This window comes from Salmo salar, chromosome ssa13 (genome assembly GCF_905237065.1).
Source record: "Salmo salar chromosome ssa13, Ssal_v3.1, whole genome shotgun sequence".
Taxonomy (NCBI): Eukaryota; Metazoa; Chordata; class Actinopteri; order Salmoniformes; family Salmonidae; genus Salmo; species Salmo salar.
The window spans coordinates 78,666,226-78,683,523 of NC_059454.1; the positions used below are offsets into that span (position 1 = coordinate 78,666,226).

The 17,298-nt window shown below is 43.1% G+C and overlaps 1 protein-coding gene across 1 annotated transcript in view; it reads left to right on the plus strand.

Moving 5' to 3' along the window:
* med13a (mediator complex subunit 13a) overlaps window positions 1-17,298 on the plus strand; it is a 119,357-nt gene that overhangs the window by 64,274 nt on the left and 37,785 nt on the right. The window contains exons 4-6 of the mRNA XM_014137886.2: window positions 1,754-1,899; window positions 16,274-16,489; window positions 16,651-16,845. Of these exons, the coding sequence (XP_013993361.2) occupies window positions 1,754-1,899; window positions 16,274-16,489; window positions 16,651-16,845 (557 nt within the window). The remainder of the gene's footprint in view (window positions 1-1,753; window positions 1,900-16,273; window positions 16,490-16,650; window positions 16,846-17,298) is intronic.

Below are 17,298 nucleotides of genomic sequence, written 5' to 3' on the forward strand. Positions count from 1 at the left end.
GTTCACCACATGTTTTAGTCTGACACTGCCATCATTGAAGTCGTTTGTGGTAACAAGGTGCACGAGGGGTGTTGCACAAAACAATCGTCTCCAATCAATCAGAGTATCAAAGCCAATGATGAATTTACTCATGTGTGTTCTGGTTCTGGCTCAACCCATTGGTTTCTGGACCAATCAGATGGCCCCCAGTGTGTTGGCATTCAGTGAAGGGCCTGGGAGGTATTCAGATCCAGACTCATTGCGGGGAACAAACTAACGGGCGTGGCCTAGTCATCAGCCACCAGGAATATGTTGTTGCTATCCCACTTTTTTATTGATCTTATGAACAAATCAGTTCATACAAGGGGATAAGTTATGGTGACTATTTTCATCGGTCAATTTTTTCAATAATTATCACAGCTGATATGATACGGCAACACCTCTCTTGGTATTGATTGATTTCATTGATTTGACAATTAATATTTTTTTTTACATTCGGTAGCTACATACATTTAGAAAACGATCAAGGATAATACAATCAAGTCACTGACTTATTTCCGTTGTATAGTCTATCCTTGTTAGTGCATGTCAGGTACACAAATACTCTCTGTAGTGTAAATGTTTATATACAGCCGAGGTATTATCCTCTCGTAGGAGACATGCTGTCTCCTCTAGCCTCGTGCCACTTAGTTCCTCAGACCCTCTCATGATCATAATATATTATTAGTCTGATCCCCTCACTTCTTTCTCTCCTTTTTTATTTCTCCTTTTTTTTAATCCTCTGCAGCAGCAACTCTGCCAGGGAGAGAGGGAGTGAGAGAGAGAGCGAGCGGTAGAGAGAGGGAGAGATATTTGCTTAACCAAATCCTCTAAAGAGGCACCCCCTTCTTTGATCCTCTCCCAAATTTACTGCGTCCGCTTTCATTTGGTCATCTGTCAGTTGGCTGTGCTGCGTAGGATGAGAGGAAGCAGACACAGAGAAACAGAGACAATAGGCCATGTCTTACCACTCTCTCGCGCGCTATTTTTCCCTGTCACTTTTCCATCTGTCTTACTCCCTCTCGCTTTCTTTCTCTACTCCCTCTATCTTTCTCACATCCTCTCATCCCAGTTGAAGTCATGCCGGCACTGGCAGGTGTCTTTTTAAACCTCAGAGATTTGGATGGCATGTCTGTAACTCTGTATGTGTAGGTTAGTGTTCTCAAGAGCTCACCTCTTTGATGGCATGCCAGAGTGAGCCAGGGTTCGCCCTCTTTGTTGGTCACTTGGAGTGCAAACAACAAATCCAAAATCAACACACACACTACGGTACAGACAGCATTCTTCTGTAGTATGAGAATAATACTGTAAAGTGATGAAGTTCTATGTTCCACTGGTGAAACGACTTGATTTGTTTTGTGACGATGTCATGTTATGTCTCCATTTAATCAGTGACATCATTTCCCTAACCCCTCCTCCTATTGTATTCCAGCCAGGAGAACGGTCATGTTAGAGCTTTCCATGGCTCAAAGATGTCATTGTAATCTCCCACAAAAGAGAGAGCTCATTTTTAATCTTCCTCCTCTTCATTCTCTCTCTCCGCTCCTCCACCCCTCCATTAGCAGGGAAATTGAGTGTTTTGCCCTTTCTCGCTCTCTCTCTCTTCTCGTCCTCCCTCTCCTCCTGCTCTGTTGTGTCCTCCATTCAACAGTTCACACACATCCGCTCCGAGAATGGGCCATCCTAGTTAAAATGACACACTCTGTTCTCGCTCTGTCTTTCTCTCCCTCCACAGTGAACACCTGTCGTGCTCGTTCCCCTTCTTCCTCCACGGGGAGAGTAACGTTTGCACCAGTGTGGAGATCAACCAGCACCAGCCTGTCTACCACCTGAGTGACGAGCACCTCACCCTGGCCCAGCAGGCCTCCAGTCCCTTCCAAGGTGGGTGGAGTGTACACACATGTGGACACCCACACACATGCAGATGCACGCACGCACGCACGCACGCAGGCATGCAGACACACACACACACACACACACACACACACACACATGTTTTTTTTTACTTTCCTTGTGGGGACCAAACAGTTGATTCCCATTCAAAATCCTATTTTCCATAACCATAACCTTAACACCAAACCCCTAATCCTATCTCCTAAACCTAACCCCTAACCCTAATAGTGTTGCACGGTAAACAAATCAAATCAAATTTATTTATATAGCCCTTCGTACATCAGCTGATATCTCAAAGTGCTGTACAGAAACCCAGCCTAAAACCCCAAACAGCAAGCAATGCATGTGAAAGAAGCACGGTGGCTAGGAAAAACTCCCTAGGAAAAACTCCCTAGAAAGGACAAAAACCTAGGAAGAAACCTAGAGAGGAACCAGGCTATGAGCGGTGGCCAGTCCTCTTCTGGCTGTGCAGGGTGGATATTATAACAGAACATGGTCAAGATGTTAAAATGTTCATAAATGACCAGCATGGTCAAATAATAATAATCATAGTAGTTGTCGAGGGTGCAACAAGCACGTCCGGTGAACAGGTCAGGGTTCCATAGCCGCAGGCAGAACAGTTGAAACTGGAGCAGCAGCACGGCCAGGTGGACTGGGGACAGCAAGGAGTCATCATGCCAGGTAGTCCTGAGGCATGGTCCTAGGGCTCAGGACCTCCGAGAGAAAGACAGAAAGAGAGAAAGAGAGAATTAGAGAGAGCATATTTAAATTCACACAGGACACCGGATAAGACAAGAGAAATACTCCAGATGTAACAGACTGACCCTACTGCAGCATAAATACTGGAGGCTGAGACAGGAGGGATCAGAAGACACTGTGGCCCCATCCGATGATACCCCCGGACAGGGCCAAACAGGCAGGATATAACCAAAACATTGATACTTTTTTGATACTAGAACATGAAAAACAGTTCATGTTCAATAGAATTTGGGTTACTTTCGGTACTTCTGTCAAATGTGTCATACGGAACAACCCTGTCTATCAGCACAGCCAACCCCTCATTGCTAGCCTGCACTGGGAGTCTGGGCTGCATCATGTTAGCTCCCCACTCATGATGCACAGAAGTTAACACACTTGAATAATGCGACACGGCATGTAGAAAGGTTGAAACAGTTCATTACTGTTCGCAAAACAATGTCCATATAGGCTAGAACACTTTACAATGCGATACCAGTAACGTCCAGCTTTGTAGGCTAACTTTCCTTGCTAGCTGACAGCTAAAGCTAACATCAATTAGTACTTTGTTTGTGAAAATATGCAAACCATAACGCAAAACATGCTAATTTCAAAGCTGATTGCCACCAAAAACTTTAATCATTAACTTATTCGGTCATCGTGAATGACGTCATTTCTGGTTAAAGAGACAAAGTACATTTTTATAAAAGAAGCTACTTCTATGCAAATGTTGTTTATTACAATAAGTCCCACATGGAAGGGAAACAGATTGTTTGTCATCTGTAACCCTATAAAATAAGCCAAAACAAGCAATGCATACACACTCCTATTGAATATGCATTCACCGGTATTGTGGATAGACCTAGGCTACATCTTGATTTACCCAGTTTACTACTGAAATAAATGATTACCATTATGTAGTTAGATTGGTAAAAACAAAGTCAAATTGATTGTATGATTGTATAATTGATTCATTAATCCGTAGACGACAGTCTCAAAAAAATTGTAAATGTAATGATATTTACCTCAAAAGATGCCCAATGATTGAACAGAGCAGTAGCTGAGTTTATCTGTCTGGATACAGTGGCATTCAGTGACTTTGGCTAATATGCCTTCTTTTTTTGCCGTGGTATCGTTTTGGTATCGAGTATCGTGATGGTATTGAGTTTTGTGATACTAAACCGTGTATTGGCATCAAAGTCAAAATTCTGGTATCGTGACAACACTAAACCCTCATGCTTACCCTAACCCAAATTGTAACCCTTGTTCTGGCAAAATGTCACCAATTATTACTATCCTTGTGAGGACTTCTGGTCTCCACAAGGATAATAAAACCAAAACACACACACACACACACACACACACACACACACACACACACACACACACACACACACACACACACACACACACACACACACACACACACACACACACACACACACACACACACACACACACACACACACACTGCTCTGTTCTCTCTGCTCTGTGTCGTGTATCTAATAGAAGACAAGGGTAATCCTCAGGTATTAAGAACAGGCCCCTCCTCTCTTCTCCGCTCCTCTCCTCCGCTCCGCCTCGCTTCATCAAACAGCCTGACAGTAATGATGTGCCACCAGCAGCCCTCACACACCTCTCTCTGTCCCTCCCCCCTCTTTCCCCTTCTTCTGGCTTTTCCCTGTCCTTTTCCTACTCCTCCTCACGTACCCTTCCCCAATACCTCCACCTCTCCCCTGCCACCACCACCTCCCATTCTACTTATCTTCTTGTTCTCCCTCTCCCTCCACCTTCAACAACCTCTTCTCTCTCCCTCCCTCCTTCCCTCCCTCTAGCCCTCAGAGGGCTGTCCCCACTAGCTGAGCTCTGCTGCTATAGACACCTGTACAATTAGCGGGGCCCAACGGCAGCAGCAAAGACGGCGCCAGGCAGCGTGTATAACACAGACACACAGAGAAGTGAGAGAGACTACACCGCAACAAAAGAGATCCCAACAAAAGAAAGAGAGCGAGAGAGGCTCCCTCACTACAGAGGAGAAGGAGGGGGAGTGAAGCTTGAAGAAGTGATCATTACACAAGGCACAAGGGCTTTGCCTTAGGTTAGGGAACAAAATGCCACCTCCGCTCTTCTCTTCCTCTCAACTCCTCTCTCAGTTAGACTGAGTAATTCCTCAGCCCCCCTGCATCCCCTCTCCACCCACCTAATAATGGTGATCACTTTGTTCATTCTCTGATCTGACTGGAGCACAGCGGCAGCGGCAGCGCAGCACAGGGAAAACTAGTTGTGCAGAGCCTGTGGTTTAGCGGTAGGCCTAACGCTCCCAGCCAGTCACATATACTCAGCTCCCCGCCGCAGACCAGGTTTAATCCCCGTATCCACCCTTCATACTGTTTTCCCACTTGCCTGTCTCCCCTTCTGTTTCCAGCTGTCTGAATAAAGTGTATAAATGAAATATTCTAATTTTCAAACCCCTTATATTAAAGCCTGGTCTATATAATCAATAGCAGGTTATTGAATGTAATTCCGGTAATGGTAGAGAAGGATGCACGCACGCAGGTCGATAGATAGATACAGTGAGGGAAAAAAGTATTTGATCCCCTGCTGATTTTGTACGCTTGCCCACTGACAAAGAAATGATCAGTCTTTAATTTTAATGGTAGGAGTACTTGAACAGTGAGAGACAGAATAACAACAAAAAAATCCTGAAAAACGCATGTCAAAAATGTCATAAATTGATTTGCATTTTAATGAGGGAAATAAGTATTCGACCCCCTCTCAATCAGAAAGATTACTGGCTCCCAGGTGTCTTTTATACAGGTAACGAGCTGAGATTAGGAGCACACTCTTAAAGGGAGTGCTCCTAATCTGTTTGTTACCTGTATAAAAGACACCTGTCCACAGAAGCAATCAATCAATCAGATTCCAAACTCTCCACCATGGCCAAGACCAAAGAGCTCTCCAAGGATGTCAGGGACAAGATTGTAGACCTACACAAGGCTGGAATGGGCTACAAGACCATCGCCAAGCAGCTTGGTGAGAAGGTGACAACAGTTGGTGCGATTATTTGCAAATGGAAGAAACACAAAAGAACTGTCAATCTCCCTCGGCCTGGGACTCCATGCAAGATCTCACCTCGTGGAGTTGCAATGATCATGAGAACGGTGAGGAATCAGCCCAGAACTACACGGGAGGATCTTGTCAATGATCTCAAGGCAGCTGGGACCATAGTCACCAAGAAAACAATTGGTAACACACTACGCCGTGAAGGACTGAAATCCTGCAGCGCCTGCAAGGTCCCCCTGCTCAAGAGAGCACAAATACATGCCCATCTGAAGTTTGCCAATGAACATCTGAATGATTCAGAGGACAACTGGGTGAAAGTGTTGTGGTCAGATGAGACCAAAATAGAGCTCTTTGGCATCAACTCAACTCGCCGTGTTTGGAGGAGGAGGAATGCTGCATATGACCCCAAGAACACTATCCCCACCGTCAAACATGGAGGTGGAAACATTATGCTTTGGGGGTGTTTTTCTGCTAAGGGGACAGGACAACTTCACCGCATCAAAGGGACGATGGACGGGGCCATGTACCGTCAAATCTTGGGTGAGAACCTCCTTCCCTCAGCCAGGGCACTGAAAATGGGTCGTGGATGGGTATTCCAGCATGGCAATGACCCAAAACACACGGCCAAGGCAACAAAGGAGTGGCTCAAGAAGAAGCACATTAAGGTCCTGGAGTGGCCTAGCCAGTCTCCAGACCTTAATCCCATAGAAAATCTGTGGAGGGAGCTGAAGGTTCGAGTTGCCAAACGTCAGCCTCAAAACCTTAATGACTTGGAGAAGATCTGCAAAGAGGAGTGGGACAAAATCCCTCCTGAGATGTGTGCAAACCTGGTGGCCAACTACAAGAAACGTCTGACCTCTGTGATTGCCAACAAGGGTTTTGCCACCAAGTACTAAGTCATGTTTTGCAGAGGGGTCAAATACTTATTTCCCTCATTAAAATGCAAATAATTTTATAACATTTTTGACATGCGTTTTTCTGGATTTTTTTGTTGTTATTTTGTCTCGCACTGTTCAAATAAACTTACCATTAAAATGATAGACTGATAATTTCTTTGTCAGTGGGCAAACGTACAAAATCAGCAGGGGATCAAATACTTTTTTCCCTCACTGTAGATAGATAGATCTACACTGCACAGCATAGCACTACACTGTGTGACTCTCTCAATCTCTCTTTAGTCACTAGTAGGGTTGCAAAGGGTCGGAAAATTTCCAGGAATTTCAGGGATTTTTCCGGTAAATTTCAATGGAAAGTTAAGCCCGGGAATTTGGGGAATTTTGCTTAAATTCATTAAAAAAGTTAGCTTATAACAGTGAACCTTTTTTGTGGGATAGACATAAGGCCTAGGTCTTGTGGCATATTTTGGTTAAACTATCCCCAATTCAATGGAATTGCAACCCTCTGCATGCACAGTGCATTCTTCCATCACATTTACAGCTGATTCTCAAGATCTTGAACACAAATGAGATGCTATTGAGCCGACACTACTACGCTGTCTGATCCAAGGACTACATGTTTTCTGGTAAGTTTTGATTACAATACTTGGTGGGGTGAATATATTGTATATGACATACATGATTTTTTGTTAACTAGTAAGTAGTAGCCTACAGCAAAGTGTTCAAATAATTTCTAACTTTTTAATTTCTGCTAGTTAGGTTTTGCTACCATGTGGGTTTTAGCTTGCTTTAGCCTGCTTACTGAGGAGTGTTAATTCACCTGTTTCCGTATATGTTTCATTTTAAAACATGTATCTTACAAAGCAGTTGTTTAATCTAACTGCTTAGCTATTTATCTGTACATGGAATTGTATAATATTTTTTTACATTTTTTTTCTCTAATCATTACAGGAAAATGGCACGGGCACTATCTGATGTGTGTAGACATTTCACTGCAGCTAATGTAGAAGGAAAAGCTGTGTACATTTGCAAATACTGTTCCAAATCATATGTGAAGAATGCAACAAAGATGTAGAATCATCTGGCCAAGTGCATAAAGTTCCCTCAGCGCTCACAACAAGCAACCTCTGACAAAAGTCCCTCTACTTCTATTTGAGGTGAAAATTATGAATCAGACACCTTATCGATAGCAACAGCTCATGGTCCTCCTGGAATCAGAAGTTTTTTTGACTCAATGGAGGAACGTAGTCAGAGAAATACTGATGAATGTCTTGCTCGAGTTGTGTATGCAACTGCTTCACCTCTGATGCTCACAGGCAATGTGTATTGGAAGAGATTTCTGAATGTTCTTCGCCCAGCTGACACCCCTCCAACCAGACATGCTTTATCTACTCATTTGCTGGATGCAGAGTTCAACAGAGTTCAAGTGAAGGTCAAAGAAATCATAGAGAAAGCAGACTGTATTGCAATCATCTCTGATGGGTGGTCGAATGTTCGTGGGAAAGGAATAATTAACTACATCATCTCCACTCCTCAACCAGTATTCTACAAGAGCACAGACAGAAGGGACAACAGACACACCGGTCTCTACATTGCAGATGAGCTGAAGGCAGTCATCAATGTCCTTGGACCACAGAAGTTATTTGCACTGGTGACAGACAATGCTGCGAACATGAAGGCTGCTTGGTCTAAAGTGGAGTCCTACCCTCACATCACACCGATTGGCTGTGCTGCTCATGCATTGAATCTGCTCCTCAAGAACATCATGGCACTGAGAACAATGGATACACTCTACAAGAGAGCCAAGGAAATGGTTAGGTACGTGAAGGGTCATCGAGTTACAGCAGTAATCTACCTCACCAAGCAAAGTGAGAAGAATAAGAGCACCACATTGAAACTGCCCAGCAACATCCCTTGGGGTGGTGTTGTCATCATGTTTGACAGTTTCGGAGGGGAAGGAGTCCCTTCAAGAAATGGCCATATCACAGTCTGCCGATATGGACAGCCCCATCAAGAGGATCCTCCTGGATGATGTATTTTGGGAGAGAGTGGTAAGCAGCCTGAAACTCCTGAAACCTATAGCAGTAGCTATTGCACGGATTGAGGGAGACAATGCCATCCTGTCTGATGTTCAGACTCTGCTTGCAGATGTAAGAGAAGAAATCCGTACTGCCCTGCCCACTTCACTGTTGCTCCAAGCAGAGGAAACTGCAGTTATGAAATACATCAAAAAGCGTGAAGACTGATGCCTGAAGCCCATACATGCCGCATCATACATGTTGGACCCCAAGTATGCTGGCAAGAGCATCATGGCTGGTGCAGAGATGAACAAGGTCTATGGTGTCATCACTACCGTGTCTCGCCACCTTGGCCTGGATGAGGGCAAGTTCTTGGCAGTCTGGTGAAGTACAAGCATGGACTTTGGGATGGAGATGCAATATGGCAGTCGTGCCAACATATCTCATCAGCCACCTGGTGGAAGGGACTTTGTCGATCTGAGGCTCTTTCCCCTGTTGCCTCCATCATCCTCCAAATCCCACCAACATCAGCTGCCTCAGAGAGCAACTGGTCCTTGTTTGGGAACACACACACCAAAGCACGCAACAGGCTGACCAATACAAGGGTTGACAAATTGGTGGCCATCCTGGCAAATTTGAGGCTTTTTGAGCCTGACAATGAGCCATCCTCAACAAGGTTGGAAAGTGACAGTGAAGATGAGGCCTCAGAGTCTGATGTTCAAGAGGTGGACATTGAGGAGGTCCAGGGAGAAGACATGGAAGCCTGAGAGGAAGACAACCAAAGCTTTAGTTTCTAAACTATAATTTTACAGATGTATATTGAAAACGGTTTTGGGAGATGCGATGTATCATTGGGGATCATTCAATATTCCCTTTCTTTTGTTGTTCAGTGAAATCATCTCATGTGAAGAGACAACTCATTTAATTAAAGTTAAATTTGTAAAACAAATGTTTTATTTTTTTTCTATTGGAAGGATTAAATCATTTGCAATTATGTCTACTTATGATAAGGTAAAAGGTTTACAAATCTGTCTTCATATGATATGGTAAATATATCCAATACAAAAACATCTACATTTAAATGGTATTAACTACATTTAAACATCTATATTTAAATGGTATTAACTACAAATACCTAGGTGTCTGGTTAGACTGTAAACTCTACTTCCAGACTCACATTAAGCATCTCCAATCCGAAATTAAATCTAGAATCGGCTTCCTATTTCGCAACAAAGCCTCCTTCACTCACATACCCTCGTAAAACTGACTAGGCCCCAACACTCTACTCAGCAAACTGGATGTAGTCTATCACAGTGCCATCTGTTTTATCACCAAAGCCCCATATACTACCCACCACTGCGACCTCTATGCTCTCGTTGACTGGCCCTCACTACATATCCGTCACCAAACCCACTGGCTCCAGGTCATTTATAAGTCTTTGCTAGGTAAAGTCCCGCCTTACCTCAGCTCACTGGTCACCATAGCAACACCTACCCGTAGCACGCGCTCCAGCAGGTATATTACGCTGGTCATCTCTAAAGCCAACACTTCCTTTGGCCGCCTTTCCTTCCAGTTCTCTGCTGCCAATGACTGGAACGAATTGCAAAAATCACTGAAGCTTGAGTCTTATATCTCCCTCTCTAAATTTAAGCATCAGCTGTCAGAGCAGCTTACCGATCACTGTACCTGTACACAGCCAATCTGTAAATAGCACATCCGACTACCTCATTCCCATATTGTTACTTACCCTCTTGCTCTTTTGCACCCCAGTATCTCTACTTGCACATCATCATCTATCACTCCAGTATTAATTCTAAGTTGTAATTATGTTTTGCCTCTATGGCCTATTTATTGCCTTACCTCCCTACTCTTCTACATTTGCACACACTGTACATAGATTGTTCTGTTTTTCTTTTCATCCATAAGGTGTATTTTTATCTGTTTTTTAATCTGATTCTACTCTTTGCATCAGTTACCTGATGTGGAATTTAGTTCCATGTAGTCATGGCTCTATGTAGTGCGCCGCACATAGTCTGTTCTTGACTTGGGGATTGTGAAGAGACCTTTAGTGCCATGTCTTCTGGGCTATGCATGGCTGTGTGCTAGTAGTTAAAACAGACATTTCGGTACATTCAGCATGTCAATACTTATTATAAAAACAAGTAGTGATGAAGTCAATCTTTCCTCCACTTTGAGCCATGAGAGATTTACATGCATATTATTAATGTTAGCTCTCTGTGTACATTTAAGGGCCAACCATGCTGCCCTGATATGAGCCAATTGCAATTTTCAGAGGTCTCTCTTTGTGGCACCTGACCACACGACTGAACAGTAGTACAGGTGCGACAAAACTAGATCATGTAGGACCTGCCTTGTTGATAGTGTTGTTAAAAAAGCAGAGCAGCGCTTTATTATGGACAGACTACTCCCCATTTTAGCTATTGTTGTATCAACATGTTTTGACCATGACAGTTTACAATCTAGGGTTACTTCAAGCAGTTTAGTCACCTCAACTTGCTCAATTTCCAAATTATTTATTACAAGATTTAGTTGAGGTGTAGGGTTTAGTAAATTATTTGTCCCAAATACAAGTGCTTTTAGTTTGATAAATTTAGATCTAACTTATTCCTTGCCACCCATTCAGAAACTAACTGCAGCTCTTTGTTAAGTGTTGCAGTGATTTCACTCACTGTAGTAGCTGACATGTATAGTGTTAAGTCATCCTCATGCATAGACACACTTGCTTTACTATTTTATTAGTAAATATTGAAAAAAGTAAGGTGCTTAGACAGCTGCCTTGGGGAATTCCTGATTCTACCTGAATTATGTTGGAGAGGCTTCCATTAAAGAACACCCTATGTGTTCTGTTAGACAACTCTTTATCCACAATATAGCAGGGGGTGTAAAGTAGAGGTCGACCGATTATGATTTTTCACCGCCGATACCGATTATTGGAGGAACCAAAAAAAAGCCGATACCGATTAATCGGCCGGTTTATTTTTTTATTGTTATTATAAAAATAAAAAAATTTATGACAATTACAACAATACTGAATTAACACTTATTTTAACTTAATATAATGCATCAATAAAATCAATTTAGCCTCAAATAAATAATGAAACATGTTCAATTTGGTTTAAATAATGCAAAAACAAATTGTTGGAGAAGAAAGTAAAAGTGCAATATGTGCCATGTAAGAAAGATAACATTTAAGTTCCTTGCTCAGAACATGAGAACATATGAAAGCTGGTGGTTCCTTTTAACATGAGTCTTCAATATTCCCAGGTAAGAAGTTTTAGGTTGTAGTTATTATAGGAATTATAGGACTATTTCTCTCTATACCATTTGTATTTCATATACCTTCTACTATTGGATGTTCTTATAGGCACTTTAGTATTGCCAGTGTAACAGTATAGCTTCCGTCCCTCTCCTTGCTCCTACCTGGGCTCGAACCAGGAACACATCGATAACAGCCACCCTCGAAGCAGCGTTACCCATGCAGAGCAAGGGGAACAACTACTCCAAGTCTCAGAGCGAGTGACGTTTGAAACGCTATTAGCGCGCACCCGCTAATTAGCTAGCCATTTCACATCGGTTACACCAGCCTAATCTTGGGAGTTGATAGGCTTGAAGTCATAAACAGCGAAATACTTGAAGCATTGCGAAGAGCTGCTGGCAAAACGCACAAAAGTGCTGTTTGAATGAATGCTTATGAGCCTGCTGCTGCCTACCACCGCTCAGTCAGACTGCTCTATCAAATCATAGACTTAATTATAATATAATAACACAGAAATATGAGCCTTAGGTCATTAATATGGTCGAATCCGGAAACTATAATCTCGAAAACAAAACGTTTTTTCTTTCAGTGAAATACGGAACCGTTCCGTATTTTATCTAACGGGTGGCATCCCTAAGTCTAAATATTCCTGTTACATTGCACAACCTTCAATGTTATGTCATAATTACGTAAAATTCTGGCAAATTAGTTTGCAACGAGCCAGGCGGCCCAAACTGTTGCATATATCCTGACTCTGCTTGCAATGAACGCAAGAGAAGTGACACAATTTCACCTGGTTAATATTGCCTGCTAACCTGGATTTCTTTTAGCTAAATATGCCGGTTTAAAAATATATACTTCTGTGTTCTGATTTTAAGAAAGGCATTGATGTTTATGGTTAGGTACAGTTGTGCAACGATTGTGCTTTTTTCTCAAATGGGCTTTTGTGAAATCATCCACCGTTTGACGAAGTTGGCTGTCTTTGTTAGGAAGAAATAGTTTTCACACAATTCGCAACGAGCCAGGCGGCCCACACTGCTGCATATACCCTGACTCTGTTGCAAGAGGTGACACATTTTCCCTAGTTAAAACAAATTCATGTTAGCAGGCAATATTAACTAAATATGCACGTTTAAAAATATATACTTGTGTATTGATTTTAAGAAAGACATTGATGTTTATGGATAGGTACACGTTGGAGCAATGACAGTCCTTTTTCGTGAATGCGCACCGCATCGATTATATGCAACGCAGGACAGGCTAGATAAACTAGTAATGTATCTGGTCAAACATTTTTTTTCTCCAAAAGTTTACTTAGGCTTGGTATCAGGCTGATTGGTTGGCTATTTGAGCCAGTAAAGGGGGCTTTACTATTCTTGGGTAGCGGAATTACTTTGGCTTCTCTCCAGGCCTGAGGGCACACACTTTCTAGTAGGTTTAGATTGAAGATATGGCAAATAGGAGTGGCGATATCATCCGCTATTATACTTAGTGATTTTCCATCCAAGTTGTCAGATCCCTGTGGCTTGTCATTGATAGACAACAAAATTGTTTTACTTCTTCGGCGCTTACTTTACGGAATTCAAAATTACAGTGCTGGTCTTTCATAATTTGATCAGTTATACTTGGATGTGTAGATGTATGCTAGATCAGGGTTAGGTCAAGTCTATCAGATAGTGGACCAGACCCTTAGCTACTGTACTGTACTGCCTCTGCTCTTTTACCAATATACCAACCTGTCCATAGCATGTATGGGACTTGAGGTGGCAGACTGAAAGACATGCTGCTCTATGTGTTTGGTTCCATATTGCACAGGCAAATGGATCAATGGTTTAATGTGGAGTCAATTGTCCTCTGGTCATCAAAGATGTTTATCTTCAATTAAATACAGTGTTTAATGCACTGTGGGACCACTGATGTGACGAGTACTGTATGTCAGAGCACTCCCCATCTTCCAATGGGTAATGTTGTGTGTTTGACATCAGTACAAACCAAAGGCTGAATTCCTAGGGTGTGTGGAAGTGTGTGTTCTAGCCACGAGTTGTGTCTGTTTTAGCAGATTGAGCGTAGCGGCAGATAAGGGCTGATGTCTGCTAGTCTCCCTCCCTCTCTCCCCCACCACTCACCTCTGACAGGCTTGGTTTAGTGTGCGGTAGAGCGCTCCAGCCTCTTCAGGATATGACCTCATAAAACAGCGCAGAGTGAATGTAATGAACTCTCAGCCCATTTAACTGATCTGAGCATATTTGACATGTCTTCAGGGAGATGGAGACAGAGAGAGAAGGGGAGATGGAAGGAGGTGGGGTGGGAGGGCGGGATAAAGGAAACATTTCCATAATTGTGTTGGATTTGATCTTTTCCCCCTGCGCTGCTAGATATTTTTTATTTAGTTCCAAATAGAAATGCGCACACAAAGAGAGAGGGTATGTAGTAATCATATCAACAGGAATTAAATTCAAACTCTCTCTGTGATGTGTAGTGCTTGTGTTTCTGCAATACAAATGACCTTAGGTTCTCCCTCAATAGTCATTCCATTTCTGCTGAAGCAGTTGTTGGATGTTAGAATGAATGAAGTCCTGGAGTCCTGGCTGTGTTGTGTGATCTGGAGTGGACCGCAAAGAACATCAGAGGTGTGTATGAGTCAGTTAGTCAGTCAGTCTGTCTGTTTCCTGTTGTATTCTCTGAGGAAACTGGATGTTCACTCAGTTGTCTGGTGAAGTCACCATCCACTTGCTACTTACTATGTCCCCTCCACCCAATCTCAGTGTGGTGGGAATATGAATATAGATTGACTAGCCTTCTTATAAGGTCCTGACCTTGAGTGGCTTGTGTTTAGCTGGCCAGCACCCTGTGTTCTAGATGTTCTCTTTCTCTAATACACTGTGTTCCCTGTGAGATTGCCTTCTCTTCCCCTCCTCCCTCACACCCACCAGCCAGCCCCTGTTATGTGGCGAAGGAGGAGAGAGGATGGTTTTACATGAATCTCTGTCTGTCTGTCTGTCTGTCTGTCTGTCTGTCTGTCTGTCTGTCTGTCTGTCTGTCTGTCTGTCTGTCTGTCTGTCTGTCTGTCTGTCTGTCTGTCTGTCTGTATCTATCTTACCCTTTCTCTTTCTCTCTCCATTTCTCTTTCTCGCTCTCTCTTTCTCCCCTTCTCCCTCTCTTCTGGAAACTCCATACTGTCCAGCCAGTGAGCCACTAGGCCAGATCAATACTCACAGGGACAGGGCCAAACACTACAACAGTGATTCTCAAGGGGTGGGTCGCGGGTGTCTGAGTAAAAAAATGATAATACTCCAGTCTGAACTTAAACTTCTAGATGACTACAACCAAGTAGAAAGTAGTAAAAATGATGAAATAATTTAATCTCTGAACTATTTTTCTTCAATCCCCGTATTTTCAATATAGAGCTTTTAACCAGCGCTTTTAGAGCTTCATCAAGAATATGGGCAAAATTGAATTATTTGAAATTATTTCCATAGTTGCTACAGTTACTATCAATATAGCATTAAAAATAGTTTTTAAGATGGCATTTTGGCTTCTTTTTTTCACAATGCGAATATTGGGTGGTGACTGAGAACCTGGTTTAATTTGGGACACGACAAAACTTGTTGACAACCACTGCACTACAGTAATGAGCACAACTGGAAGTAATGATCCCCAACCATTCTCCGTTTATTCTTCCTTCTCTTGTTAATTATTATCCTAATCTGTGAGGGGGTTGTCCACTCTTTGGTATCTAGCCCGGATTACTGTAAAAAGTACTTTGTGACAACTGCTACTGCAAAAAGGCTTTATTTACATGTGATTGATACCTGGGGCGGCAGGTAGCCTAGTGGTTAGAGCGTTGGACAAGTAACCGGAAGGTTGCAAGATTGAATCCCTGAGCTGACAAGGTAAAAATCTGCCCTTAACAAGGCAATTAACCCACTGTTCCTAGGTTGTCATTGAAAATAAGAATTTGTTCTTAACTGACTTGCCTAGTTAAAATAAAATACAGTGTAGGTCTCTGCTTGGTTTGAATACTGTCGGCGCTATCTATCACTCCCTATCCTGTTCATCCTCTACCTCGTTGTGAATCAGTACTTCATACAGCCCTGTTTATAGGCTCTGAGAGGCCCGGGCATGCCAGTGATGGGCTGCTGTATGTCTCTGGAAGTGTTGGGGAAAGGTCACATTATTAACGCTGGGATGGAGGGGTGATAGGTGGAAGGAAATGGATGAAAGGATGTGGGGGGTAATAAATCAGAGAGTGGTTCTAATGGTGGGGGATGGATGTATGCAGTAGGATGGGGGAATTTATTCTGATGTAACACAGCCTCTGTAGTGAGACTGACTGTGTGTATCTCTCTCTTTCTCTCTCTCCCTCCCTCCAGTCATCCTGAGTCCGTTTGGTCTGAACGGGACTCTGACGGGTCAGTCGTTCAAGCTGTCAGACCCTCCCACCCAGAAACTGATTGAGGAGTGGAACCAGTTCTATCCCATCAGCCCCAGCTCTAAAGACAAGGACAAGCACGGCTCGCCATCGGAGGACAAGATGGAGGACATGGACTGGGAGGACGACTCCCTGGCTGCTGTGGAGGTCCTTGTCGGTAAGACACTCCTAAACAGAACAGTCTCCCCTAAAAGTATGCTAAATGGCAGGGAAGAAAGGATGGGGGTTCAATTCCCTCAGGGATCACATACAAAAAATGTATTCAGATTTGATGACCCAGGTAGCTAACCGGGAGTGTATGTCTGTCTCTCGGTCCAGGTGGTGTGAGGATGGTGTACCCAGCCTGCCTGGTACTGGTGCCCCAGTCTGACATCCCGGCTGTTGCCCCCCAGGGGTCCTCCCACTGCACCACCGTCTACTCGGGTGGCCACCAAGTGCCTGCATCCCAACGAGACCCCGCCATCTCGTCGGTCACCCTCACGCCCCCCACATCACCCGAGGAGGCCCAGACAGGTACAATAAGCAAGTATTTACAAACCTATGGATGTTTATTTAAATGACAGTCTGTATAGTATAGATTATGTTAAAAAGAGTTACCATATCAATTAGACAATATTAAAATGTGTCTGGAGAGTTGGTGTGACACCTGTATGTTCCCCTTATATAGTGTGTAGTGGACAAGAGGGGTCTTGTCAAAGCTGGTTATTGTAGGACAATATACATTGCTCAAAAAAATAAAGGGAACACTTAAACAACACATCCTAGATCTGAATGAAAGAAATAATCTTATTAAATACTTTTTTCTTTACATAGTTGAATGTGCTGACAACAAAATCACACAAAAATAATCAATGGAAATCCAATTTATCAACCCATGGAGGTCTGGATTTGGAGTCACACTCAAAATTAAAGTGGAAAACCACACTACAGGCTGATCCAACTTTGATGTAATGTCCTTAAAACAAG